Source organism: Penicillium manginii (genome assembly GCF_028828005.1).
Source record: "Penicillium manginii strain IBT 31320 chromosome Unknown utg000008l:1.0-3226943.0:1.0-3228205.0, whole genome shotgun sequence".
Taxonomy (NCBI): Eukaryota; Fungi; Ascomycota; class Eurotiomycetes; order Eurotiales; family Aspergillaceae; genus Penicillium; species Penicillium manginii.
In genome coordinates, this window is record NW_026643109.1 from 1,431,014 (window position 1) to 1,458,072 (window position 27,059).

Consider the following 27,059-nt stretch of genomic DNA (forward strand, 5'->3'; position numbering starts at 1 on the left):
AACGAAAATAAAAGCAAAACACCTCGTGGCTGCGCTCTCTCGATGTCGATCGGTCTAGCGTGCATGGAAGCAGAGCGGGGGGTGGGGCCTATCGAGCGTCAGTCAATATTATGACTCCACGCGTGCATGCATCATGGTATGCATGACTCTGCTGGTGGAAAATTGCTCACTTATTGCCTTCTGGAAATCCAGAGCTCTTCTGGCGCGAGCTTTCCAGAGCCGGTGGAATAAAAGGGAGTGCCACAGCGGCGGCCAAGCAGGAAGTAGTCACGGCGCGAGCTGCACGGCTATCGGGACGTGGACGGTGGGCAGAGAAGTGCCGAATAGTAGGGCGAGCGAGTTGTGCAGCGACGACAGCGGCCATTGTGGGCGGCGGGAAATGGTTGACGAGGGGAAAAAAAAGGCGTAGAGTGGTTGTGTTATGTTATTGCTGGCTGGGTGGCGTGATGTCCAGTATTTATAGTATGGAGCCGGGAGGAACTTCAGTTGGATCACGCGAGTCGTAATGGTATGGTAGGACGTTGTCAAGTTGGGGGAGGAACGACAGGGGCCAAGGCTTTTTATAGATTGCGCGATCCCCCCGAAGGCATTCCGTCACAGAGACAGTCAGGCCATGCGAGTGCGCAAGTGACCCGTGTGGGGGGAGCTGCGGGGACTCAAGCAAATGGGCCGATTCTCACAGTTGGGTGGCTCAGAGACCCAGAGACCCAGGGGAAGCCCAGCTGGAAGCCTTCATCCGGGGTGATCAGACAGATCTGCGACACTGCGACACTGCGACACCGTATCGGGTGGTCGGCAAGGCAATGCGCGCAAAACGCGGCGAACTCACGCCATCGCGGGGTCCCAAATGGAGTGGAAATCACATTAAAGACGCAGTGGGCAGTGGGGCCGGAATTTGCCCCTCTCAAGGGCTCAAGGCAGAAGAGGGGCGTCAGGCGTCACCGCGTGGATCGTCAAGGCAGAAAAGAGCTCTCCCTTTAGATTGTCTGGGAGTGTGCATGTAGACTGAGGGCGGAGCATGAATAGCCGGTCTGCTTTACCGGTGGGTAAATCTTATCATCTGGGTCCAGCAACAGTAGATCGTCGGATAGACGCCAGACAGATTTGCCGGGAGGCAGAGGCAGAGGCAGAGTAACATGGGTGAATGTAACATGATTTTTCAAGTATGAACTCCCTTAACCTTATTAAATGGTCATTTACGGGTGCATGGCATAGTATACTACTAGTAACTATAGTAAATGTGGGGAATGTATACGACTGTGGTTGAATATACCAGAATTTGAGAGATGTTGGAGACACGGATTTAATGAACTTCAGTCCACTCCGCAATAAACGAGTCCCTGCTACTTGATTTCAATATACTGTATCCACAGATAGAACCCAGAGACTCATTTCTCTATACTTAATATGAGAGCTGTTATATAAAACCACGTGATTGGGAGGAGCTCCGCCCACAATTTTCCAGGTCACGTGTGATAACTACTCCTACTCTCCCCAAGGAAGCTAAGCTTGTCCCATCGGGAGCAATTCAAGCTATATCTCCCCCAAGCTTGAGTTCAGTTCGCCCGGACGTACCCCTCTGGCAATGGCATCCCATCAGATCGCCATTGCAAAGGCATCCTTCTCAGCTGGCCTTTTGCGTCCCGATCCCACAAGTGTGCCGCGTGATGATATCGCCGCTTTTCACTCTGCCCTCGACCGGGCGCTGTCGCGTTGCTCCTCAGCAAACATCCAGGTCTGATCCGTTGCAATTTCTTCCCATCCCTCCGTTACTAAACCAATCCGCCAATTTCAGACCTGCAAAGAATGGCTCCTCCAATATGTAGCCTCGTCGGCCAACCGGCTGACAGGCCTGGCCAAATATCTGGTGACACTCGCCGGCTCCTTCGCTGAAGACCCAACAGGCGCTCGGCCAAAACCTTCCCCGAAGCGCCGGAGACTCCACATCCTATACCTCCTCAACGATCTGTTCCACCACAGCAAGTACCACCTGGATACCACCGCTATCTTCTCCACGGTGAGCGGGTCCCTGCAGCCATTTGTGGTGGACCTGCTTGGGCATGCGGCAGCCTATGATCGACAGAAATATCCCCGACACCATCGGCGGCTAGACGATCTACTGGAAATCTGGTCCGAGCACGGATACTTCAGTCCCGACCTGATCCACAAGTTACGAGAGGTTGTCAAGAACTCGGCCTTGACAGGGACCGCCCCACCCTCATTGACTGATGTCTTGGCTGGCGAGGGAGATGCTACGAAAAAGTTGCCCGGGAAAGATGCGCCCTTTGTCATGCCATCAACACATGGCGACCCCTCGACTCCATACTATGACCTTCCCGCAGGTAACATGATTCCGCATATCATTCCCAATTCGACCATTCCCCTGCGCGCCGAGAGCATCAAGCCGCTACAATTCATGGCTGGCCCTGCCGACGAATCGCTGGTCCAGGCCCTCAAAGGATTTTTGAAGGATGTCGATCAGATCTATGGCATAGAGGAACTTGTCAAAGACGATGGAAACACGGATGTAGACGAACTAGGTCAAAGAGTCGTTCGAGACGAGATAACGGGTGATGTCCTCGACGGTGAAACATACTACGGCTGGTCCCGTGCATTCTGCCAACAAATGAAAAAAAGGCCAGATGACTCTCGCAGCCGCAGTCGAAGCCGAAGCGGGACTCGGTATGATTCCAAACGACGGCGTTACAGTAACAGCTCTATGAGTGATGACAGCCGACGATCTCGGAGTCGGTCTCGGTCTCGTGCAGACAGGCGCGAGCCTCATCGCTATGGGTCCAAGTCACGATCTCCAAGCCACTCCCGGCGACGATCACGAAGCCGTGAAAGCCCCTACTCACCAAGAGGACCATCACCACCCCGATTCCCGCCTCCTCATCAACCCTCCCACCCTCTTCCTCCCCATCCCCCACCACAACATGCCAACCTCCCTCCCCATCCGTCGCATAACAACCACCCTTACAATACACAGTATGGCCATTACAATGCCAACTTCCCTCCTCCACCTCCACCTCCACCTTCCTACCCCGGCGCCTGGCCACCTGCCCCACCCCCACATATGCCGGGAATGTCCTTCCCCCCCCACCTGGGCCGGGTATCAACCATAACCCTCCAGCATTCCCTCCAGCGTTCTCTGGCTACCCTCCTCATATGCCTGTGCCTGTGCCACCTGAACAACCTCTTCCTCCCGGGCAGTATCACTTCCCTCCCCCACACTCTGGCGGTCAGCATGGTGGGTCCTGGGGTCCTCCAAGTGGTCAAAACTGGCGATGAGAGCTGATGTACTACTACTACCAAAATGCTAAGAGATTGCACAACCTTAAATTATCTCATGCTTACAATTGATAATTTGCTAGACTGTCTCATTTATACACAACGCTATACATTGGTAGATAACTATATTAGTAACAGGTACTACGTAGTAGCCTTGAACCGCATAGCATTATCAATATCAAAACCAGCCATACTGGATTCCTGCCCCAAGCTAGCCTCCAGGGGGTAAAGGCAGATCAGATTACCAACTTGAAGATTTCCGCAGGCAGGAGCGACTACTACTATGCGCTGCTCTCCTAGGGAAGGAGCGGGATAAGCCGCCTGCTTCATGGGTTCAAGTTCATTCTTCCCTTTGGCTCTTTCGATCTTCTTCCTCTCCATCTCCCACACTCATATTTCATCTTCCATCAGTTTATTGTTGTGATAGTGATCTCAAACACGTGTATCTCTTTGCTGTTCGCACCAACGCCCAGGTCCGTCCTGTGATGGGCTTCAATTTGTCTGCACCAGAACCGTGAGTAAAGGATTCTTGTTGTTGAGAACATGAGACCTTCTGATTTAACTTACAGTGATCCAGAGATGCCTGCCGTGTTATCAAAGCCGGGCTCACCCAACCCTCTTGGGCTGAGTCCTGTGCAAAAGGCCGAGATGATGACCTGCATACATACAGCCATAGAAGACCTGCGAACCGAAATGATGCCAAAGGTCAACCAAAAGAAGTTTCAGAGCCAGAGATCGCAGCCTCCACAGATCAATATTATTCCTCCATCTGCTCCCCCTTCCTTTGCACCCACCTCCCCAATCCTGGATGCTGACAAGGCGAACGATTGGCTGACTTCTGAGGTTGGGTACTTCCTCCCTGATTCTACTCGCGATGAGCATGTGCGCATGGTGAATGATGCTCTGTACTTCAGCAATGTCCTTGCATTCGTCAGCCACATTCGGGCCCTGGCTGCCTTCAAGAACGAGAACACCATCCGTCTGAACATTTACTCTTGCCTGCGAGGCGAGGCACTGGAATGGTTCATCTCCGAGCTCTCGCTGTCCGAGAAAGAGAAGCTCCGACGCTCCTCTCTCGAGGAAGGCTGGATTGAAAACCTGACCAAACGATTCAAGACCCCTCCATCTCACGCCCTGAGAACTCTGAAAAAGTCCAAGTACAACTGGGGCGATGTTCGATGCCAGCGGTCCCTTGTCATGTGGGCTCACAACATGTTGCGCCGGGCCCAGGAATCGATGGAATACCCACTAGTCTGGCAGCAGGTCCACGCAGTGTGGGACCAGATTGAGATTCCTATCCGAGGAAATGTCAACGAGCCATCGTCGGAGACGACTGTTGCGAGCTTCATGGAAGAACTAGACGCATGGTACAATCTGTGGCGCTAGGCAGCGCCCAGTCTTGTCGACATCGACACGGATACTCTCGATGGCGATTTAGCTTTGTCAAATGGTTCTCCGGAAAATGTGTTTCAGCGTTGGAGTCTGCGGAAATTCTCATAGGAGTCGGCCTGGTTGATATTCTGCCTTTTTAAATCCATTTTTCCCCCTCTTTTCTTTCTCGTCTGTTCATCATTCAGTGACTGACACCGCAATCCCCAATTATCTGAACCAAGAGGTTCCCTGTGCTCAAATCGAGTTAAATATCATTGCCCCAACCTGTCATTGTTTCCCGTTGATATGCAACTTCTTGGAAGATAGCCAGGGTGACAATTTGCGGAAGTTGTGGTGGTTTCAAGTTTACTTTCCTTGTTCCTTCATCCCCACTCTTGCTTCAGTCACAATACCCCACTCCATCCATATTCTAGCTTTCAGAGGTGCAACAGAGAAATAAATCATCAAGATTCTGTATCTGTCCAGCATCTTTCACATCTCACTATCGTATCTCGAGTATTAATATTTGGACAGAACAACGTAAACCTTGGAATGAGTTACTATTTCAAGTTTCATGACCTTCATTGAAAGAGGATAGAGAGGTATATATTCCTTGGAAGGTCTGCGCTTCAATAGTACCTAGGTAGGTAGTGCTACTAGGTATGTCTCAATCACTAGTATTTACCTAGGTAGAATAAGTTATCAGCCGGAGTCCTCCAGAGTTTCCTACTAGGTTCAAGTCTGTCCGCGTCAAATTTTCCATGGATCGATTTCGGACTCGCTCCACACTGGCACGTATACGCAGGGTACTAGTATGGAAATGGCTCGATGATGCCAGTGGAGACACCGTGAGCACAAAGGGTGCTGGAGCTGTACCAAAGGCTACCAGAGCCGAACATGTCAATCCCAGTGCAAATATGGCTGCGGGGTTTGGCACATGTTTGTATTTCTCCGATTTTCCCCATCCGACCATTGTAGATATCTAATACATCCCCGCAGGCCCAAGCCAAGCATTCAACATGTCCTCAATGGTAACATCCTGAAGATTCAACCAAGGAAACCCAGCATCCGGCTCACTGGCATCAGTCTCAAAAAGACCCGGCCCATTCTCCCCCACAGCACCACCAAAAACAATCCCACCCCCACTCCCATTCTCCCCCGCACTATCCGAATGCGCAAGCCGATACTGCGCCTCAAACCACTCCCCAAGATGCTGCAACCACTCGCGGTAAAAGAAAACCTCGCACCCGTCCCAGTTCTCCCCCTTGCATTCGGAGTCAATTGTGTTCATGCGCTGCGACAGCCGCTGCACTTCGCCGCGCATGTTTAGCGCTTCGCGCAGTGCGGCTACTTGGTCGTGGTGGCGGACGGATGGCTCCAGTGAAGCGAGGACGAGTTTGCATGATGCTGCTACGCAGAACCCCATGCTTGTCCATTGGGAGTAGCTGAATTTCTTCTCAATGCCGACGGGTAGTTTGAAGTAGTACTCTAGGCATTGTTTTGCGGCTGCGAGGCCGTGGCAGAGGGCGTCAATGCGGAGAAGGGATATGGAGTGGTCGTGGGATGGGGTTGATTGGGGGAATACGTCGAAGAAGACTGTTTGGTGGATGTGGATTTCGAAGGTGTGGGATTGTATGTTGATGTTGACTGATGGTGAGTGTTAGTTAAGATTCGATTCGGATCTAATTTCGACCCCGGAAGCAAATCATTCGACTGTGAAGCTGGTATTATTCACTTACCATCACGGTCAAATCCAGCATTGTTCAGGAGCTGGGCTTTGCAATTTTGCGCTTCAATTTGAAGAGATCGGACCGTGGCTTCTATATCTGTGGATCTGGCTTGGTCTTCGCTGAACCCTCGCCTGACGAGCGAGTCGATTCGCTGAAGCATGTGCTGCAGCCGAACCTCGCCTAAAAGATGTTGATCGGCGGGGAATTCGCATTCCTGCGACAGTTTTTCTGCGCAGGACTCTATGAATTGTGACCAGGGCATTGTGCCTGTGCGCTGACTTATGACGTTGTGACTGGCGATATGGAATTAGCAAGTACTAAGCCACGAGTTCCTGGCCGGTCTCGAACAGAAAGGGCAGTAGACAAACGCACGTGGAATCGAGGAAATAGTATCCTATTAACGCTCTCATTTCTTGGTTCTGCGTGGAAATCGATTTCGCTGGTTGTTCTGAGCAATCCATGACGTCGAGTCTTTCTCGTACTGTTCGCAGTTTGGTTGGATAGTCCATTCGGAAATCCCGGATTATACTATTTGCAAGGTGCAGGTAGACGGAGAATCGCATGAGATGGAGCTTTTTCTTGGATCTAGTGGGTGGGGTCAGTATTTGGCAACCTTACCAGTTTCCAAGACACAGGACCGCGTGTGGGACATCAACATGAACATACCCAGCTACCGTAACAAGCAATCCTTGTAATAGATCGAGAGGTTGTGGATGCTCTCCTCGTAAAACTGGACCGCCAAGGTAAGCGGCGGAAACTTCCTCCAGGGCCAGATGTAGCGGGACATCTATGAACGAGGAGACTAATAGAATAGAAAGCAGGAGGAAGGGTTTCTCTGATCTCAGATCCTGGCTTGTGGCCTCTCTTGGAAGCTGCACAAAGGGGAAAAAAGGCGTTGTCTCGTGAAATTTGTCTAGCAGGCGATTTGCTTCGTTGTGGGTGATTAACCCTGCTCCGATCACATCGCATGGGTGTCGAGTACTAATATCCTGAGTCTGAGGGTCGGACCTATGACTTTGTGGAGACGGCGATGTCTTTGACGGACTCGTGAGAGGTCCATGGCTTATCTGGCCTAATATTTGATCCACCTTGTCCTCAAGCACGCCTATTCGACTGGATTCGATGCGGTCAGCTTGGCTATGGATATCATGTCTGCCTGGAGAGTGAGTTTACGTACGTTGCCCGCTTTCTGGGATTACGAGCCTTTGTTGGGCGGAAATAACAATTTTTATGCAGACGAAGACACCTTCCAAATATAAAGATAGTTGATTAGATTTCCCCGGACACCTGGACCGTTGTAGAAACAGATGTAGAGTAATAGAAGTAGATGGCGGGATATTCTTACCGATCACAACTTTGGGCAGGAGACGCGCGCGAGCACCTAATTTTAGCACGAACACAGTTCTCGCAGGTCCTGACACGCCCTAAATTATCTGATTCAGATACCGACATCGTGATTGAATACTCCGTAACAACTGCGGAGGGCAGCGGATACGGGACTTTAAGTGTCCGTCGGACTCGGGGTTAGATTGGATTGGGTCGTCGGTCCGCGGGGTCGGAATTGGTCCAATTGTCCGTGTCTTGGCAAAACCCCCGTCATCTCGTAATCGTAAGCCAGAAGTACGCGCGAGCCAATAGTAGTTCTGTATTTAATTGAAGGCCCCCCCAAATCGTAGGCTCGGCGATAGAACAGTCATATATGAGCCAATTGTAATTCTGTATTCAACTGGAGCCCCCAACCTTCTAGGCTCGGAGTTAGCTCAGCCTTAAAATCGACCCACCATCTAGGCAGATCGGAGATGGCATAGCCTCATGGACCGATTCCAAGGTTTCAGGCATGATTCCTGTTCAGCGTTAGATTGTATAAAGAGAGTGAGCACTATCAAAAGATGTAGAATGTTAAGTTATAGCCATCTAGATCTACTTCCATCTTCCTTTTTTCTCATCTTTTCTTTTCTTTAAATATCATTGTTCCTACTAAGCAAAAAGGCCAACCCGCGCCCAAGATGTCGGAAATCGACCACGATACCTGCACGCTGGACACTTGCCCAATTGATTTGGCCTATATCAATTACCAACCCAACTTGGGGGCAAATATTCTATTCCTGGCCATTTTCGCTTTCTTTCTCGCCGGGCAACTTGTCGTCGGATCATGGTTTCGAACTTGGACATACATGGGCGCCATGTCCGCAGGACTCATCCTAGAAGTACTGGGCTACGTCGGACGAGTAATGATGCACAACAATCCCTTCGACTTTAACGCATTCCTCCTGTATGTTTCCAAAGGCAAAGGCCTCACTCGATTCCAGCCACCCCCTCCCCAATTATTCCCAAAAGAACCCCGCAAACTAACCAAAATATCTTATGCAGATACCTCATCTGCCTAACCATTGCCCCGGCCTTCTTCACCGCCGCAATCTACATCTGCCTCGGAAGAATCGTCACCATCTACGGCGAGGACATTTCCAGGATTCGTCCCCGCACATACACAATCATCTTTGTGACGTGCGATATAATCGCCCTGATCCTCCAAGCCGCCGGCGGCGCTATCACATCCATCGCCGACGATGACCAGAAAGACCTCAGCGACACAGGCGTCAATATCATGATTGCCGGGTTAGCATTCCAGGTCGCTTCTTTGACATTGTTCATGGCGATGGCGTCTGAATTCGCCCTACGCGTGCGCAAAGCCCCGGAAGAATCGAGGAACGAGTATACCGCGTCTATTCGCAGTGGCTGGAAATGGAAGGCATTCCTTCTGAGTGAGTTGATCCAAATCGTCCTGTAGAAATAAAGTCCGGGGTGAAATTTCAAGTTCAGTCCGCTAATGAGATGCCAGGTCTTGCTGCTGCCGTTGTGACGATTTATGTCCGGTCTTGCTTTCGTGTTGCGGAGTTGAAGGGCGGGTTCGATAGTGATATTGCTAATGATGAGGTTATGCTGATGATTCTGGAGAGTGCTATGATTACCATTGCGTGCTTTTGTATGACTGTTGCGCCGCCGGCGCTTGTTATGGGGCGGCGATGGGGTGATCTTAAGGCAAGGCCTGCTGGGGAAAGAGCTTCAAAAGCCTCGATTGCTTCTTCTGCTAGTGGCTATGAGATGAATCATGTATCTTATGGTCATGATTGAGGTCAGAAAAAGAAGTTGCTAGGAATGAATGGGTATTGATAGAATGAAGCGTTATATTATGAGCGAGACCTTTTGGTGTTATGAAATTGATTTTGGTAGCAGGGGCTATCTTTGGCGTTGTATATGGTGATTTGCTAGTAGACCATCCCAGCGAACAGGCTGAGGATCAACCGATACTGGGCAATGTATCGGTTATAATTGGAACAGTAGTCTATCCTGGCATCATAGCTTCGAATGGCCTAGGGGTCTTGACCCTACCCGTTTGGGGGGGAGAGTGGTTAGGTTGATTAATGAAACGCTAGGAGCTGCCTTGAACCACCTTTTTGCCATTTTATGTTTTGTTTTGCTGTCACTTGTTGTTGCCTAGTCCATCGTGCCTTCCCTCTGTTTGTCCCCACTGGGTACTCTTCAACAACCTTGTATGTATGGATATATGGATGTATGGATGCTAGTTTGGAACAGAGCTTATTTTAACCTTGAATAGTATTGAGCCAATATTTTGCTATTATCTGATAGGAAAAGTACAGTTCAGTTAAGAGTGTAGATGTCAATCTAACCTGCCAGAAGGGACCTGTTTCAGGATGATATACGTCAAAACAGGCATAGATAATAGCTGCCAAGAGCACAGCACATCCCATCACAGAACCTGCCAGTGGGCATTGAAGAAACAATAGAATAGCCTGGAGCATCAGCATTTTTCTCAAGTAGTAAATACACTAAGTACTAGTAGCACCCGAATAAAGCATTGCATCATTGGAGGATCCAGTCCTAAGATCCCAATTGGCCCCAAGCCGGAGAGACGTCGATCGTCGCTTATCGATAAGCCAAACACGCCCAGCTGGCTTCATCGCCCTTCACGAGGCAACCCCGAGTCCAACGACTCACACCACTCACGCGCAATGCATTCCTCCCTCAACCGCGCGCAAGCCGTCTTCGGCTTCTTCACGACCGTCGCCCTAGTCGTCGCAGCCCTAGCCGCCCTATCAACCCTGTTCTTCCCAACAGACGCAACAACAGCCACCGTCGAGCTCAAGAACGTCCAAGTGTAAGTGCCTGCCCACCGAATCAAAGCCTCGACACCCTGCCCTGGAAGAAATAACAAGCTAACGCACTGTCCAACGCACAGCGTCAAAGGAAGACCACACTACTACTCCACCAAGCGCGAAGAATACGCCCAAATCCGCTTCGACCTCGACGCAGACCTCTCCCCGCTCTACAACTGGAACACAAAGCAGCTCTTCGTCTACGTCTACGCGCGCTACTCCTCCTCCGACAACACCGACACCAATGCCCCACAATCCGAGGCCGTGATCTGGGACGCTATCATTCCCGCGCCCGTCTCGCCGTATTCGTTCGATGCGTTGAAGGAGAAGGTTCTGCCTCATCTGCCGGCCTCGATCTCGGGGAAGAAAGTCAAGCGCGCCTCTAAGGCTAAGGCCAATACTAAGAAGAGCAAGGGCAAGAAGGTCGAGGAGGTGGAGGAGGTGGTGCCTGGTGTGCTGAGATTACGGGGCCAGAAGGCTAAGTATCAGATTAGTGATATTACGGGGAAGTTGGCTGGGCGTGGGAATGTTACGCTTTCTGTTGGGTGGAATGTGCAGCCTTGGGTTGGGGCGCTTTGGTGGGCGCCTGCTACGGGGGCGGTGCCGAGGACTGGGGGGAGTGTGGTGTCGAGTGAGGCTTTTGAATTTCCAGCGTTGAAGGCTAAGAAGGCTGAGGCTAAGGAGGGTGTTTGATAGGTGGTGGTGCATTTGCATTTCTCTGATGCTTAAGATATCTTTGTTTTTGTTTCTTGGTTGGGCTGGTATTGGCTTGGTTTAGTCAATGCCATTTATTCTTGAGAAGTCCATATACGAATACCAAGACTCTAGTGAAGCCAGAATTTGACTCTCGGGACAATGTATTAGGCTTCATTTAATTTCAGTATTGATAATGCGCTAAGACCGTTTGACCAGCCTTTCCTAGGGGCGCTGCGCCGTGAACGTCGTGAAGACTAGCATATGAGCGGGACCGGAAAGACTATTTAAGACATGAACAAACGCGGTCGCTGGGAAAAGAACCAGCGCCACGGCGGGGGTATATCGGGAATTTGCCGAGCTCGAATCTGGGTTGTCCCTAAACGGTACCATAGTTCTGGTGAGGGATCGAGTGGCCGTGACCCTGACCTCCATTCTGGATGCGATCCGAGAAAACGCCCGGGGCTGGGCGTTGCGAGGCGCGGGTTAAGGGATCCCGGTCGCGACGCTGGTAGTAGACGTATTCGAGGTAGAATGCATGGATGTGGCCTGGGAAGTACCTGGAATGAGGGCAGTGGTGATTAGATTCAGGTTTACTTTTATGGTCGCAGAGCATCGGGATATGAGGATGTTTGGAACTTACCCAAGAATTGTGAGGCAGACGTTGATCCAGAAGTCAACGCCACAGCCGGAGATGAGGAAGACGCCAAGAGGAGGGACTGGATGGTGTGTTAGCATTGGAAGATATCTCTTGGATTGGATTTTGGTGGATTGCAGCCCTCGCGAGCACTAGGCCGGTCGCTCTTGCCCAAGCTGGTCTTACGAGGAAGCTGGGTGATGCGGGGAACATGGGGGGGAGGTATTTGTCCTGCAGAGTCGAGGAAGACGTACGGAAGATAGTGATGATAATCAAGCACAGCATCGAACAGGCACCTGCCATGATGGAGATAGTGGGGTGGGGTGGTTGTTGGTATGCTGGTACTGTTGGTACTCTGTTGGTACTGTTGGTACTAGTAGTACTAGTGAGAGAGGTTGGGTTTGCGAGTCCGTTTGTTGGAAAAGTCGGTGGTGGCCAGGAAGCTGAGGAGGAGGATGGTGAAGAGGAGAAGAAAGATATAAATAGGGATGTAGTCGTCCTTGGCAGAATTAAGTCGTTTCATGATCGGCAACAGACGTCACCCAAGTGAAAGGTGGGTTGATAAAAGCAGCTTGAAAGCATCCCTAAAGGTCCAATCGAACGGGGAGAACCCGCTGGTAGGGCTGGGTCTGACGTCATCCCGCTAGTGCGGGACCAAGTAAACTCCCACTTTACCATCAACCATCACCATCAGACATGGGAAGTAGCAGGGAGTAGCAGGGAAAGGGGAAAGCAGGGAGTGCCAGTACAGTGCGTACACTGCCACATACTTTGTTGATGGCTTGGCTGGAACGGGCAGGTTTTCACCCCGTCACACAGCATCAATCGCCGCCCGCGTGGTCACCTGTTCGTTCTTGTTGCCTAGCTTGGAGATTTGCAGAAACGCATCCACCCCATAGCCTTCCAAACTATGAAGTTCGAGACTGCCTGCCCAATACTCAGCATAGACCCGACTCATAGGTAACCCCATGCCCAGACGAAGGTTAGGATGCCGCGATGTCAAGGTATCCAGTGACCCCTCGTGCCAGGTCTCACGATCATGTTTGCGATCCCGTTCCGACACTTTGAGCTCTTGCATAGTCGCAGCCATGGCGGGCACCTTGCCTAGATTTTCCAGTCGAGTCTGCGTGCGTGGTCCCTTGCTGAAGGACCACAAATATGGAAGAATTTCCCGGGGGATGCCGCCGCCCTGGTCCGAGATGCGCATGATCACGTGTTGTGGGGTTTCGCAGACAAGTACCTCGATGGGCGGCGGCGGTGACGACGAGTCGTGGTATTTCTCGACAACCGCTTGAACAGAGTTACGCAGGAGTTCGCCGATGATATACTCCAAGTGGCTCAGTATATATGGGAAGGTGGCGTCCAGATGGCCGCGGACGTTGATGGCGGGGATCTGGGCAGATTGGGAGGTCTGTCGCATCAATTCCTGCGCGACTTTCCCGCAGCGATCGACGACCTCTTTTGCCTTGCATTTGAGGAAGACTTCGCCGACAAAATCTGCGTTCATGTCGGTTCGCTCGTGCGAGTCTGGGAAGTGCCATGGTGAGTTGAAGGTATCGGTGAGGGCGAGGTGTTGCTCGGCGATGACCCGGCGGGAAATCCTCTGTTGGCGAAGGTATCAGTTAGAGAGGTTCTCGTTTCAGTCTTTTTCTGGTAAGTAAGAAAACCTACCGCTCGCAGCAGAGTGTTCATAAAACGGTCCATATCGTCCGGTGGCATGAGTTCTTGGCATTCTAGCACCCCCATGGCGAGGTTGGGGATGATGACCAGATGCTCTTTGAGCGTTTGACGGAGAATATCACAGAAACGGTCATTATCGTCGAGGCTGCAGATTTCAGGTACGACCCGAAACCGCTCGAAGGCTTTATAGTACAATTCGTAGACTAGCGACAGATGCGGGTTGGAGACGATCACGTAGGGGAGCTGCTGAATATCACGGAGGCGATGCGCAAGGCTATAATTTTAGGGAAAGGGGTTTACATTAGCTCCTGGCCTCCTCGCTAAAGTTCAGTGTACAGGGTGCAGGGTGGGGTGAGGCGGGGCGAGCTGCGTGCTTGATGCTGCCGCTACTGCTGCTACTTGTGCTCCGTGGTTCGTGACATACCGGGTGGGCAGCTCGGTCCGCACATAATTTGCGGAGCTGATGAGACGCGGTTCGGTCAAGGTACGGCCGAAAAAGGTCAACTGGCGAAGACTTATGGGGCGAATCTGGCGTTCAACCCATCTGTTTTGAGGCGGCGAGGTCAGCTTTTGGGGTTGGGCACAAGATCAGATCAGAGCTCTCTCGGAGTCATACTCGTCCAAGGCGGAGACAGGTCGCCAGGGTGGGGGACCGGAATAGAAGCGCGGCTTAGGAGCACATCGTGAAAGCCTTTCAGCTGAGCGACTTAGCAGCATTGTGCTCCATATAGTGAGAAGTATAGGTAGAAATCATGAAGGTTGGTGGTGGTGGTGCCGGTGACCGTTTTCAAGCATGTGCTTCCTCGGGCGGTGAGATGGCACTGGCAGTGGGAGTAGATGGTATGTATTTCCAAGTCCTTGCTATAAGTATTTAGTATTCATATTTTATGTTTAGTATTAGTATGAATAATAAACTGCCTGATTTCAAGTACTAAACCATCCGAGTTATGGGTCGGAAGTGATACAAAAGTAATCAAAATAGTTGCCCAGGTGTATGGCACTCCTATACTTCTGAAGAATCTGATCTGATGGACCCATCAGATGATACCACCTACCTGTAGCCATATAAATAGTAATAAGTAAATAAGTATAGATAAATCAAAAATCTTCATAGTCTACGCTATAAGGGGAAACATCAAAACATACAAATCAGGTATCACATAGCCAGGGTCACTAGTTACTAGTAACTACTCCCTAACTAACCGACTACAGGCTGACCAAAGCACACGCAACAATGAACCACAAATCAAGGAAAAGTCACCAAATAGTTCCCCCGTCAAAGAACATACCCATTTGGATCGAGTCTCGGACGATCCAGAATCAAGTCCATCATTTTATTTTTACTTAATTTGTTACTTATCTTTACCCAACCTGTTTACCACCTTCTTTGTAGCCGAGCATTTCGAGGGCTCCGCCACCGCTAGCTCCGGTCCTCGTCGGTCTGCGGGTTCAGAAGAATTTCCTCCCGACAACGCCCCGGGCCCTTCTTGAGCCTCCTTCTCCTCCCACCCATTTCTTCACCACCTCTCTCCTCACCATTCCGAATAGGTGCCTTCCGGCTGGACGGGAGGGCCCCTTTCGCTATGGAAAACGTGCGTTGCCGACCGTGCCCCTCTGTGTGTCGTCATTGCAGATCTAACCCGTTGTCCAGCTCGCGGAGAACGATATGCTCGTCGATGAGTACGACCAGTACCCCAATGAAAAGACTACCGACGTCGTCATCTCGAGTCCCGGCTCCGATGAGCCCACTCCTCCCTCCGCCGCCGACCGTATGTTCCTATCCAACCCCCCCCTCCCCCTCCATCGGGACCACGAGCGAGCGAGAATCCCAAGCCCAGTCCAAACCCCAGTCCCAGCCCCTACCCCGGCCACTGGATTCATGCCGGGATGCCATCGGTGGTCTTTCCAGCCGTCCCTCTTCTCCCCTTCATGACCGGCCTACGTGTTGTAATTACGCGCAGAATCCAAAGAATGTGGCTGACCCGTCTTCGCCCGGACCTTTAGATGAAGCCATGATGGCTCGAGTGCTCCCCAAAAACCCCGATCATGAAACGGTAGAGGAAGTTTACAACACATGGCATATCCGGGATTGGAGGAAGCTAGAGAAAAAGATCCATGGCCCTGTCTTCAAATCAGGCGGGACCCCTTGGTGAGTAATATTGATATGATATCTTTGCGCTGCGGTACGCCACCGAACCATACATGCGCTGACCTGAGAGACCAGGCGCATTCTCTTTTACCCCTACGGTAACGGCGTCGAACACGCTTCCTTTTATCTGGAGCACGCCTGGGATGGCGAGCCCCCCGAGAATTGGTATGCGTGCGCGCAGTTCGCCTTGGTCCTGTCTAACGTAAAAGATCCGTCGATCTATGTGTCTCATGGTAAATATGCTCTGAAAAACTCCTCATACCAGCAGAATTAGACCCGCTGCTAATCTTTCTCTTTTTTTCTTACCCTTAGTTGCGACTCACCGATTCACCGCCGAGGAGGGAGACTGGGGCTTTACCCGTTTCTACGATCTTCGAAGTCTCTTCAGTGAGGCATGGGAAAACAAGGGCGTCCCGCTGGTCCAGGACGATGAGGCGAATATCACCGCCTATGTTCGCGTTGTCAAGGACCCGACCGGTGTCCTCTGGCATAACTTCCAGAAGTGAGCCAATGATCTATCTTATTCTTTCAATCGCCAATGGCTTGATCCTAATTTTACTCGCAGTTACGATTCCAAGAAGGAGACTGGCATGGTCGGACTGAAGAACCAGGGTGCTACTTGCTACCTGAACTCACTCATCCAGTCGCTCTATTTCACCAACGCTTTCCGCAAAGCTGTGTACCAAATTCCCACTGATGAGGACGCCTCGCGGGAGAACAGTGCTTGGACCCTACAGAGACTCTTTTATAACCTGCAGACCAGTGATTTCGCCGTTTCCACGACAGAATTGACCACGTCGTTTGGCTGGGACTCGCGTCAAGCTTTCGAGCAACAGGATGTCCAGGAGCTTTCCCGAAAGCTCATGGAACGTTTGGAGGAGCGTATGAAGGGTACCGTATCAGAAAAGGCACTGCCTCAACTGTTTGTCGGAAAGACAAAGACCTATATCTCTTGTATCAACGTTGACTACGAGTCCTCGCGCGTGGAAGATTTCTGGGATATCCAACTGAATGTCCGGGTAACAAGACCCTGGACGACAGTTTCCGCGATTACATCCAGGTGGAAACACTCGAGGGCGAGAACAAGTACGATGCTGGTTCTCCCTATGGCTTGCAGGACGCCAAGAAGGGTGTCATTTTTGAAAGCTTCCCCCCTGTCCTGCACCTTCACCTCAAAAGATTCGAATATGACCTCAACCTCCTGACCATGATGAAAGTCAACGACCGACATGTTTTCCCTATGGAATTTGACGCTGCCCCTTATCTGTCTGAAAATGCCGACAAGTCCGAACCCTGGACTTATGAGTTGCACGGTGTACTTGTTCACAGCGGTGGTTTGGACGCTGGTCACTACTACGCCTTTTTGAAACCCACCAAGGATGGTGACTGGTATCGATTCGACGATGATCGTGTGAACCGTGTTACGGAGAAGGAAGTGTTGGAAGAAAACTACGGTGGTGAATACGAGAACGCGAACGGCGGAGTGCGTCAACCTTACACTCGCACATATTCGACCAAGCGCTCAATGAACGCCTACATGTTGGTTTACGTCCGAAAGACGAGATCCGATGACGTCCTGCTTCCAATTGAAAAGGACGATGTACCTTCTCACATCTGTATGATCTACAATGAACCCCAAACTCTTCCCTTTTGAATGAGCTTGCTAACATTTCATAGCTTCCCGCATGGCCGAAGACAAAGCAGAGATGCTTCGGAAGAAGAAGGAAAAAGATGAGGCCCACCTCTATATGAGTATTGGCGTCATCAACGAGCAGACTTTCCAGTCACACCACGGATTTGACTTGTTCAGCCCAGAACTGTCAGATGAAGACCCGGCCTTGCCTGCGCAATACCGTGTCCTTCGGACTAAGAAGATCAGCGAACTCGCAAAGGATATCGCTGAGGAGCGCGGTCTCAACGAAGAATCAATCCGATTTTGGGCCATGGTCAATCGCCAAAACAAGACCGCTCGCCCCGATCAAGTCATCCGCGATTCGAATCTTACCGTGGAGGAAGCTTACACCAAGTATGGTACCAAGGGACACTTTTTCAGACTCTGGATGGAGGTTGCAGCGCCCGGTCCTGATGGCAAACTGGCCCCTTGGGAAGAAGACACCGTTCTAGTTTTCCTGAAGAATTTCGATATTGCCACTCAGACCTTGTCTGGCGTCGGCGCGGTCTATGTTCGCAAGAACCAAAAGGTGGCAGAGCTGGCAGCCCCTATTCTCGAGAAGATGAAGTGGCCTGCGGGTACGGAGTTCACACTGTATGAGGAGATCAAGCACAACATGATCGACTTGATGAAGCCCAAGCAGACCTTCCTCCAGTCCGAGATTCAAGACGGTGACATTATCACCTTCCAGCGCTCATTGAAGGAGTCTGAGATCCCCGCCACAGCTCTTTACACTGATGCCCGGCAATTCTATGACCACCTTCTCAACCGCATGGATGTCCAATTCGCCCCCATTGGAAGTGGCGAGGGTGGTGAATTCAAACTGACACTGAACCGGAAGATGAACTACGATCAGGTGTCAAAGAAGGTTGGCGAGTATCTGCGAGTAGAGCCGACTCATCTGCGGTTCGCGCCTGTTATGACTAGTAGTGGCAAGCCCAAGGCGTTTTTGAAGCGATCCAACGCTTCAACCCTCAACCAAATCCTCAGCGGCCAATACGGAGCGTACGGCTACTCCATGCATCGAAACGATGCGCTGTACTATGAGGTTTTGGACATGAGTCTCAGCGACTACGAGAGCAAGAAGAGCTTGAAGGTGACATTACTTCCCGAGGGAATTGCGAAGGAGGAAATTGTCGAGGTCTTGGTGTCTCGCAATGGAACCGTCGCCGAGCTTCTGGAATCGCTGCAGAAGAAGGCCAATCTCGACGATGAAACTACTCGCGAGCTGAGAATCCTTGAAGTGCACAGCGGGAAAATCTACAAGGAGCTGCGCGAAGACACCAATGTCGCCGCTATCAATGAGTACTCTACACTTTACGCAGAAAGGATCCCAGCCGAGGAACTCAACCAAGAGGCCGACGACCGGGTTATTGGAGCCTTCAACTTCGAAAAGGAGCCTGCTCGTACTCACGGTGTTCCGTTCAAATTTGTTGTCAAGCAGGTTCGAAACCCCGTGTCCTTTTTTTTTCCGCTTCGATATGATTTGTTACTGACATGATGGAACAGGGTGAGATTTTCAAGGAGACCAAGGAACGCCTGTCTAAGCGGACCGGCATCAAGGGCAAGCCTTTCGAGAAGATCAAGTTTGCTGTTGTACCGCGCGCATCCTTCTCGACCCCCAAGTATCTTGAAGATGGTAAGAACTTATTCTCCCTTTTTCATTAGTATCACGGGGGAACATACTAACAGAAAATGACTAGATGACATCCTCTCCGACATGGCGGGTTCTGATGACTACCTTGGACTCGACCATATCAACAACAAATCTCGAAGCTTCTGGTCCAAGAGCGAGAGCTTCTCCATTCGATAAAGTGATTAGCGGCGCAGCGGGGTTTCTGTGGGAGGGCTTGATGCTGCAATTCGGTACATGAGCAGTGACAGCCTGATGCAATGTTTATGTTTTTCCATTTTCCTTTCCATTTCTCTCCCTTCAATTTCTTCAATCATCACATTTTTGTCTTTTTTTTCGCCCATTCCTGTCTCTCTTTCTTTCACTTTTTATCCCATGCCCTAAGATCGATTGGTATTTTAGTTTATTTTCCATAGTTGGAGTAGAGAGGATACAAATGCAAAGTCGAGTTTGTTTGGGTGTAAACAGTGCAAACAGTGCAAACAGTGCAAACCCGAACATCCAGCCCGATGGCCTTGGGAACTCCTGACAACACGCGAGTGTCATCTCCGTACTAGACAACCATCACATCCGTACAGCCAATATGCGGTTCGCTCTCCTCGCCGGTCTAGCCTCCCTGGCCTCCTCTGTTTCCGCAACTGCCTTGACTTACCGGCTTGAGGCGAACGAGAAGGCATGCTTCTACACCAATATTGAACAGGCCAATGCCAAGGTGGCATTCTACTTTGCGGTTCGTCCCCTGTCTTGTGTCTTTGGCTTCTCCTCGTGGTCTACTATCTATGACCTTGCAATTGGGTACTGCAATTGAGTCGATTCAATCTAACATTCGCTATCATTAGGTTCAATCTGGCGGCTCCTTCGATGTCGACTACTCCGTGACTGCGCCGGGCGGCAAGATCGTCCTGGATGGAACAAAGGAGCGACAGGGCGACCACGTCTTCACTGCGCAGAGCCACGGCGAATACTCCTTCTGCTTCAACAACGAGATGTCCACTTTCGCCGAGAAGATGGTCGACTTTGAAATCGCCGTATGTGGCCACCTCCGCGAACAATCCCCAAAACAAACACCGCACCCCCGACATGCCAACATCAATTCCACCCCCCTCCAATATTCCAGCAGTCTGACTTACATATTCCATCTCGTGTATTCTAGGTTGAAAACGAGTCCCGCGCCCAACTTCCCTCCCGCCAGGGCGCTACCCCCGAACAAACCTCCAACCTGGAGGAGTCGATTTACAAGCTTTCCGCACAGGTGTCCACCATCTCCCGAAACCAGAAGTACTTCCGCACGCGCGAGAACCGCAACTTCAGCACCGTCCGCAGTACCGAGCGCCGGATCTTCAACTTTAGTGTCATCGAGGGTCTGATGATGGTATCCATGGCCGCGCTGCAGGTCTTTGTTGTGCGCTTCTTTTTCCAGGGCGCCAGGAAGGGTACGTTACACCTATCAAGCTACCTATCTCGAAAAGAGGGGAAAGCGGAGCTTTTGACGAATGCGCGACATTTGTTGCCTCGAGCTCATTTTCTTTCCTTGTTTCCGTCCCCTCTTCGCCTCTCCCTCCTAGTTATTGGACGGACTCGCTAACAAACAACTCTTTGCAGGTTACGTGTGATGAGCATGAAGTCACTTATACGAAGCATATTTTTTCCATTTTTAATTTTTCCCATTGCAAAATCTTTGGCGTGTCGTTGCAACCTTATGTACGGAGTATCGATCAATCGTTTCTTTTTGCCATTGGCTAGAAATCACATTGCCCATTGGTTCGAAAACAGGTTTTCATGTTTCCCTTGATGACATCTCTCACCACAACTTTTCATCTCTATCTTATGGAGGACTACGGACCTTAATTTAGGGAAAGTCACCACTTACTCCGTATTTTATACTTTAAAGACACACACTCCCGGCAAGTTTTCTTTGCCGTCAATTGGCTCGCGTGAGGGGAGGCGAAGGTGCGTTGTAGCAGGTTTTTTCCCTCCTTTTTGGCGCGGGGATGAGCGTGGTGCGGTCTAGATGGCGATGGCACTAATCCCTCTGTAGAAATGGGATGCACATCCTGATGCACTGGTACTGTACAGTACTATCGAGATGTCCGAGCGAGAGAGATCCTTTCAATTGGATGGGGTCTGCTAGTCCTTGGTCGCGATAGGACAGGGTGGTCGGTCACACTGCCTCGTTATGATGTCGAGACAAAGCAGGATATGAGAGTCCATCGATACAGAGCGACTCTGCCTTGTCTTAAGGGCCGGGAGATAGTCCCGTCCTGTCATCTGCTCGTCGAGATGAGAAGTTGAGACCGATCGGGATACTGAATGAGTGACATTTGCTAGCGACTTCGAAACAGGCTTCAGGGTCGGGTATAGTTCCATCCTGCCATCTGCTCGTCGGCATGAAGTCGTGACTGAGCAGGGATTTATGAGATCAGGCCTTCACAGCGACATTGAAACCGGCTTCGGAGTTGAGGAATGGTGCGTCTTACCGGTCAGCACGATACCTGACTCTACGATGTACATCCATTTTGTCCTTCCCTTCGTCGTCATAACGAAGTCAACGCTGCGGCCGATCAAGATCAACGCTGCAAGAACCTGTCCGTGGTCGGGATACTGTGCAAGGTATCGTATCAAGATCCAGTCTTCGCGTCACTGCGACCCTGCTATCGCCTCTTACGGTTCTCCTCTTCGTCGTCATGAGTCGAGACCGGAGACGCATGCACTAGTTCGCCGCTAGGTATCTAGGCAAGCCGGCTTCACGACGAGAACACGGTGCTTCGGGGAGAGAGAGAGGTAGGTCGAGATATCGAATGTTGTTTCGGAGGTCAGGACCGGCGAGTATGGATGGAGTAGGACTTGGAGAAGCTCTGCGATTAAATTGGGCTCGATGCATCAAAACAGGTTTACTGTGCTTTTTGGCGTTCTAGAACTTCTTTTCATTTAAGATTCACCACCTCAGGTATGTAGCTCGGCCGAGGGCCGATTCAATGGGTCCAGAGTCCACCTGTTCAGGATTCAGATACAGTGCATTGTACACTGGCAGTACGCCCAGACCACAGTCTCATTGTAGTAGCGAAAAGCAACTGCGTCCAAGGTGATGTTTCCAAGAGATTGTCGCAGAGACACGTTACCAGGGCCTATGATGCAACAGGGGGCAGTCTGACCGGGTAAGCCCATCGCATGACGTTGGATGATGACGGCAACGGTCATTCCCAGCGTAGTGGGCAGGTATTCATTTTCCAGACTCAGAGAGAAGGCAGTGGCCGATTAATGCATTCAGTACCTTCGTCGGCTAGTCGGTTGCCTCGGGGGGGTTCGTACTTCTTGAAACCCTAGTCGGAATGTTGCCGTTGCAACTGGGAAGGGGAGAAGGGAAGGAAAAGTGATATCATCGCAGATACGGCCGTGACGGACTACCGTGGCCTACTGTACCAAAGGGGCATGGATTTTGGCAAGATCGACAGTTTTACTCATGTGGAAAATTGGGCGTCTCTACGTCGTCATGCTCGCTCATTTTTGAGATTTATGCGAGTGCAATACACGGGGTCCATGGCAATTCTATGACTTCGGGAGATCTTTTGACTGTCGCAATTGGGCATCCATTGTAACAAGAACGTGAGATTGTTAATTGAATGATCCATATTTTCTGAGATATCATTATCATATCTCCAAGTGTGGATCTTTGCGGCAGCACCCCGTTACTCGAAAGGATCTTCTTGCGCTACTTCGGTTTGTCCCTCCCTGCATGACGCAGTTTGGGGAGTATGCGCTGTGCAGCGATCAGACCCTCCGGAGTATGTGTGTACGGAATACGGAGACATGCTGCTAGGTTTCGTGATGGGATGAACTAGATCAAAGACACAAAGGACTGCAATGTTTCTTTGAATTGATGACATGGGGCAGGGCATGTGTCGGTGGCATTGATATCATACATCATCGGTTGATCGGTTGGAAAGCTGGTCCTCTTTTCTTTTTTCCCTGACGCACCCGACACGATAATGGTTGCTTCTTTTTGATCCATGTCCCCCCCAATATAATGCGGGCAACTGATAGTTTTCCTCGATCACGAGTGGTTAACGAGTAACTTTTGCGGATCCTGAGCTTTGATTCTCGGGTTAATTTTCGTGGGTTCCGGCGATGATCCACATCGTGTGAATTCCTGCGCTGATAGCCAATCTTTGTAGTTCTCTGATGATCTCTGACGTCTGTACATATGGGCCTCGATGTCATGAAATACACATCTGTTTGGTCTACAACACTTGACGGGGACTAAGGCCGCTAGTGTTAGTACATGGTTAGGGCCATTTTCAGTGGAGAAGTCGGTCAAGATCCTTTCATGACCCTATCAATGGCGACGTATGAAGCTGCTTTGTTAAGGCGGGTGGCCTACTGTGCTCCGTATGGACAACACAAGACTCATTTCGCCTCCCCCGCTGTGATGGCAAATGAACGATCTTCCGACCCTTGGTGCTATGCTCCGCTTGACCTGTGATCATGCCTGTCACTGGTTCCAAGATTTCCATCTAATTTCCATCTCCACTTCGGACGTTGTCTGTGCTACATATTACTAGTAGAGCGTGACGGGGGGGGTTCTTCAGCGAAGCCTTGGGACCCACTGTTTCGTCGCCCCCATTTCCCAGGGGAGTGCCAATGGTGATATGTACTCCGTAGTTACTTACGCCACATATTGTGTTTTCCTTCATATACTGTACGACATATTGGACGTGCTTCGGTCCTTCTGTGCCTAGACTTTGCTCCTCATTCCATTTCGGGGATATGCACTTTCGTGGAGGAATCTAAAGCAATTAATCTATATTTTAGTCTCCAATATTATACGGATTTGCGAATGATACTCGACAAAATCCATGCATAATGTCTTCAAGTTCGTCTGCCTATTAAGGGCTCGCTGACGTCAGGTGCCCTTTCTGCCTGAGGCCGTAAACTGTCTTTTGGGTCTTCTCCATTTGCACAACGCTGGCTGGTTCAACTTCTCAAACGGATCCACCGTAGCCACTGGCTTAGTTCCCATGGCGTCGGGACGTACTTTGTAAGAGGGGTGATCATGGCGTTTGTTTTAGTCGACTCTTTGTATGGAGACGCTAATGGGGGCATACACGGAGAATTGTTCCGGGGAAAGAACGAGAACGACAAAAAAGAATGGAGTGTATGTTCATACACAGAGTAGACGATCTCTCATAGCTTAAGCCACAAAGGATCCCTTAAAACCCAGTGGGGACAGAGTAGCGGTTTGATACCAAATCGATCCAAAAGGAAACTCGGATCGCCCCGACTATCAAAGCGATGATGACATGGCTGACTCCACTCCCGAGAGCCTCAGTTGCAACTACACTTTTTCTCTTCTCACACCTCCACCACCATGATCACCATAGTCAGAACAATCAACCATTATGGCATTACCCCAATTCACATAAAGATCAATTCCATCAGATCTTATATTGATGGGGATAGGGGAGAAGAGGTGTGGGGGGGGGGAAGAAGCCACGATCGTCACCCTCTAGGTTGACTGGTCTACCCCAAGCTCCAGCACAATCACCCAGGCTCCACTGAAAACTGCAATTCTCCACCTGGGATATCCACTTTAGCATTCCACTGTCTTTGTGGAAGACCTATCTCGGCTCGATGCAGTGGGCTAACGGCTCTCGACGTTCGCAGGCCTTCCTTTATCGACAGAATGATTTGTTCGCTAAACGTCAGTCGAAGATCTGCAGGGGGCCGGTCTAGTGCACTGCCGATCTCGCAGCGCCAGAGAGTGTCGCCCATTCACACATTCCCCAGTGACCTCATCGGACACGACCCAGCCCATTCGCCATAATAGGGAGTGGATCGACTGATACTACGGGCTGCCTCAGTGCACCAGTCTCGTTGAAGATGTGGGGATTGGTTATTTCATGATGATTGAATCTTCCCACCATCCACAAGCAGCACTGGCTGCGGCTACACCCCCTCGAGCATCCGGTGGATGCCCCCTCGTTTTTACAATGATGTCGCCCAGCTGCGCACCCCCCAGCCCCTCTCTCAGCCAATGATGTCACTGCAGCTCTCCGTCGTCTATGGATTCCATCGATGATCCATCCGGCCCCTCTCAGGAGAAGGCAGCCTCTGTGTTCAAGCCTATCAGGCGTCATCCGCGCCCCGAGGTGCTTTTGCCATCCGCGAACCCACAGCGGTGATTTCATACGCTGAAAAGTGGAGAACCACCCATGTCCCATGCTGTATATAAATCAAATCGGGAACTCGGTCGCTCCTTTGATTCATATAAGTCCCGTAATTGCCCTAACCCTGTCTCTCCCCCGCCCCATACCCAGTCCTCTTTTCAGCCCAAACGCCCCATCCCATTCTTAGTCGTCGTGCGGGACCTCCCACAAGCAAGAAACAAGAATCTATCCTCCCCAAAGTGATCGCTTAACATTATTCCTTCCCTGGCTCTATTTTTCCCCGGGCCCCTACCTTGATATACCTAGTTCACTATTACAAAGGTAAGCGCGCCCTCCGTCCCCACTCCTGAACTGCCTGCGTTATTTCAGTCGCAGCCTAGCCCAAGGGGCTGCGCATGTGGGATCTTTGTGTGGGATCATGTACACCCATCAGACACACCTCATGACTTCTCAGTAACACCAGCGCTTCCAACTTTGCTAACAGCCATTCCACAGACACTTGAAACCATGACTGCCAACTCGCATATGGAGCAGCCCGCATCGAACATCCAGGGCATGTTCACTGCTGACCATGGGGCTGGCCCTCCTGCCGAGAGCCACGTTGAATCTCAACGGTCTATCGATCCGCATACCTCTCTTGAGGACTACAACCGTACCATGCTCGAGTACACGCAAAAGCAGATGACCTCTTTTGTTGACCTCGACGATGGTAATGGCAGCGGCACCAGCAGCAGAAGTAGCCAAAGTAGTGGCAACAGCGGTAACAGCCGTACTTCCAATAATGGCGTACTTTCACGTCAAGCCAACGGCCCTCCTCCCACTTCGGCAAGTGCGCAGCGCCAGGCTATGCAACGGACTGGACAGATTCCTGCCGGAAGTCCTAACGAGGCCAAACCCTCACGCTACTAGAGACCAGTAGCTTCAAGGTAACTATATCTTGGCTCTCCGAACCAACATCATCATGCAATGCTGATATTCCTTGTTCCAGCGGTCCTAGGTTCGTATCGACCGCATCTGGCCTCGATTCGATCCTCTTTTACCGGAATTCGATGGCACGTCGTCGATGTTGCCAGCTACTAAATTCAATGTCGACGATGTCGCCCGGAGGCGGAGTTTTAACGGAGTTCAACGAGATTATTGCCCGGAGTGCTTGTTCAATTTTGCTTTCCCAGCGTGCGCAGCATTTCCAAGCAATGAGTTTTCCTGTGTTTCTGACGAGAGTCGAGTCACTGTGAAACTGGTCGCTCCTTTTTTACACACTAACTTGACATCCACCATTCCCCCTACTGCCCATTTTGTTTGTGAACATCTTATCCTTGACCCCTTTTGCAGGAAACTGTTCGGTTCTCTATAAGACTCGTCGTCCTTTGCATCTTACCGCCGACTTGATTGTGAAACTGTCGGTCTCCACGGTATTCGGACGTGTTGAATAGGGAACCATCGTTTCAATGCACCTCTCCCCCTCACCAGCGCATATCCAAAAACACCACCAAAAAAAAGAAAGGGAAGTCCAAACCGGATCTTAACCCTCTTCCCCCACCTCACACCCACCGTCCCCTTCGCTTCTTCACAGTTGCTATCGTCGCCCGGTTCAGCTCTTCTGGCTAGTCCAGCATTGTTCGTCTCGGGACAAATGCAGTCTACAAACGATGTTCCATTCACATTCACGCAGTCCATGCTTTCTCCGGGGCCCAGCTGCCCCCTGTATTAACTACGATGCCTTTGCTTGCTATACACTCTGCGAGGTATAACGGCCTGATCAATCTTTCCTGTTTTCTAGCCATCTTTTTGATTTGCTAAAGCGAAGCGAGCGTTTCTTTCCTGTCCTACATGCTTTTTTGTCCCCGAGGCTTTATGCCTGCTC

The 27,059-nt window shown here is 50.8% G+C and overlaps 11 protein-coding genes across 11 annotated transcripts; 7 read left to right on the plus strand and 4 right to left on the minus strand.

Annotated features, from left to right (window-relative positions):
* Window positions 1-166: 166 nt before the first annotated feature.
* N7533_011189 (uncharacterized protein) lies at window positions 167-364 on the minus strand (the record flags this gene model as incomplete). Its single annotated transcript, XM_057107839.1, has 1 exon — window positions 167-364. The coding sequence occupies one exon, from the start codon at window positions 362-364 to the stop codon at window positions 167-169; it is 198 nt and encodes a 65-aa protein (XP_056955217.1).
* A 1,221-nt stretch (window positions 365-1,585) lies between these two features.
* Window positions 1,586-3,298, plus strand: N7533_011190 (RNA polymerase II-binding domain-containing protein; the record flags this gene model as incomplete). The annotated part of the gene is made up of 2 exons (XM_057107840.1): window positions 1,586-1,735; window positions 1,796-3,298. 2 exons carry the CDS (start codon window positions 1,586-1,588, stop codon window positions 3,296-3,298), a joined length of 1,653 nt encoding a protein of 550 aa, XP_056955218.1.
* Window positions 3,299-3,870: 572 nt separating this feature from the next.
* N7533_011191 (uncharacterized protein) lies at window positions 3,871-4,677 on the plus strand (the record flags this gene model as incomplete). The annotated part of the gene is made up of 1 exon (XM_057107841.1): window positions 3,871-4,677. The coding sequence occupies one exon, from the start codon at window positions 3,871-3,873 to the stop codon at window positions 4,675-4,677; it is 807 nt and encodes a 268-aa protein (XP_056955219.1).
* A 967-nt stretch (window positions 4,678-5,644) lies between these two features.
* N7533_011192 (uncharacterized protein) lies at window positions 5,645-6,654 on the minus strand (the record flags this gene model as incomplete). Its single annotated transcript, XM_057107842.1, has 2 exons — window positions 5,645-6,309; window positions 6,402-6,654. 2 exons carry the CDS (start codon window positions 6,652-6,654, stop codon window positions 5,645-5,647), a joined length of 918 nt encoding a protein of 305 aa, XP_056955220.1.
* Window positions 6,655-8,398: 1,744 nt separating this feature from the next.
* N7533_011193 (RTA1 domain-containing protein) lies at window positions 8,399-9,524 on the plus strand (the record flags this gene model as incomplete). The annotated part of the gene is made up of 3 exons (XM_057107843.1): window positions 8,399-8,664; window positions 8,763-9,154; window positions 9,232-9,524. The coding sequence occupies 3 exons, from the start codon at window positions 8,399-8,401 to the stop codon at window positions 9,522-9,524; spliced, it is 951 nt and encodes a 316-aa protein (XP_056955221.1).
* Window positions 9,525-10,423: 899 nt separating this feature from the next.
* N7533_011194 (signal peptidase complex subunit SPC3) lies at window positions 10,424-11,260 on the plus strand (the record flags this gene model as incomplete). The annotated part of the gene is made up of 2 exons (XM_057107844.1): window positions 10,424-10,569; window positions 10,651-11,260. The coding sequence occupies 2 exons, from the start codon at window positions 10,424-10,426 to the stop codon at window positions 11,258-11,260; spliced, it is 756 nt and encodes a 251-aa protein (XP_056955222.1).
* Window positions 11,261-11,639: 379 nt separating this feature from the next.
* On the minus strand, window positions 11,640-12,200 carry N7533_011195 (YqaE/Pmp3 family membrane protein; the record flags this gene model as incomplete). Its single annotated transcript, XM_057107845.1, has 3 exons — window positions 11,640-11,820; window positions 11,904-11,979; window positions 12,152-12,200. The coding sequence occupies 3 exons, from the start codon at window positions 12,198-12,200 to the stop codon at window positions 11,640-11,642; spliced, it is 306 nt and encodes a 101-aa protein (XP_056955223.1).
* Window positions 12,201-12,708: 508 nt separating this feature from the next.
* On the minus strand, window positions 12,709-14,294 carry N7533_011196 (protein kinase PKP2; the record flags this gene model as incomplete). Its single annotated transcript, XM_057107846.1, has 4 exons — window positions 12,709-13,500; window positions 13,569-13,851; window positions 14,002-14,121; window positions 14,194-14,294. The coding sequence occupies 4 exons, from the start codon at window positions 14,292-14,294 to the stop codon at window positions 12,709-12,711; spliced, it is 1,296 nt and encodes a 431-aa protein (XP_056955224.1).
* Window positions 14,295-15,160: 866 nt separating this feature from the next.
* On the plus strand, window positions 15,161-19,211 carry N7533_011197 (ubiquitin-specific protease UBP15; the record flags this gene model as incomplete). Its single annotated transcript, XM_057107847.1, has 10 exons — window positions 15,161-15,169; window positions 15,229-15,346; window positions 15,582-15,726; window positions 15,802-15,959; window positions 16,039-16,228; window positions 16,292-16,745; window positions 16,787-17,342; window positions 17,404-18,842; window positions 18,908-19,037; window positions 19,102-19,211. 10 exons carry the CDS (start codon window positions 15,161-15,163, stop codon window positions 19,209-19,211), a joined length of 3,309 nt encoding a protein of 1,102 aa, XP_056955225.1.
* Window positions 19,212-19,614: 403 nt separating this feature from the next.
* On the plus strand, window positions 19,615-20,616 carry N7533_011198 (p24 family protein; the record flags this gene model as incomplete). The annotated part of the gene is made up of 4 exons (XM_057107848.1): window positions 19,615-19,761; window positions 19,871-20,059; window positions 20,224-20,464; window positions 20,597-20,616. 4 exons carry the CDS (start codon window positions 19,615-19,617, stop codon window positions 20,614-20,616), a joined length of 597 nt encoding a protein of 198 aa, XP_056955226.1.
* Window positions 20,617-25,702: 5,086 nt separating this feature from the next.
* N7533_011199 (uncharacterized protein) lies at window positions 25,703-26,104 on the plus strand (the record flags this gene model as incomplete). The annotated part of the gene is made up of 1 exon (XM_057107849.1): window positions 25,703-26,104. One exon carries the CDS (start codon window positions 25,703-25,705, stop codon window positions 26,102-26,104), a length of 402 nt encoding a protein of 133 aa, XP_056955227.1.
* Between the last annotated feature and the right edge of the window lie 955 nt (window positions 26,105-27,059).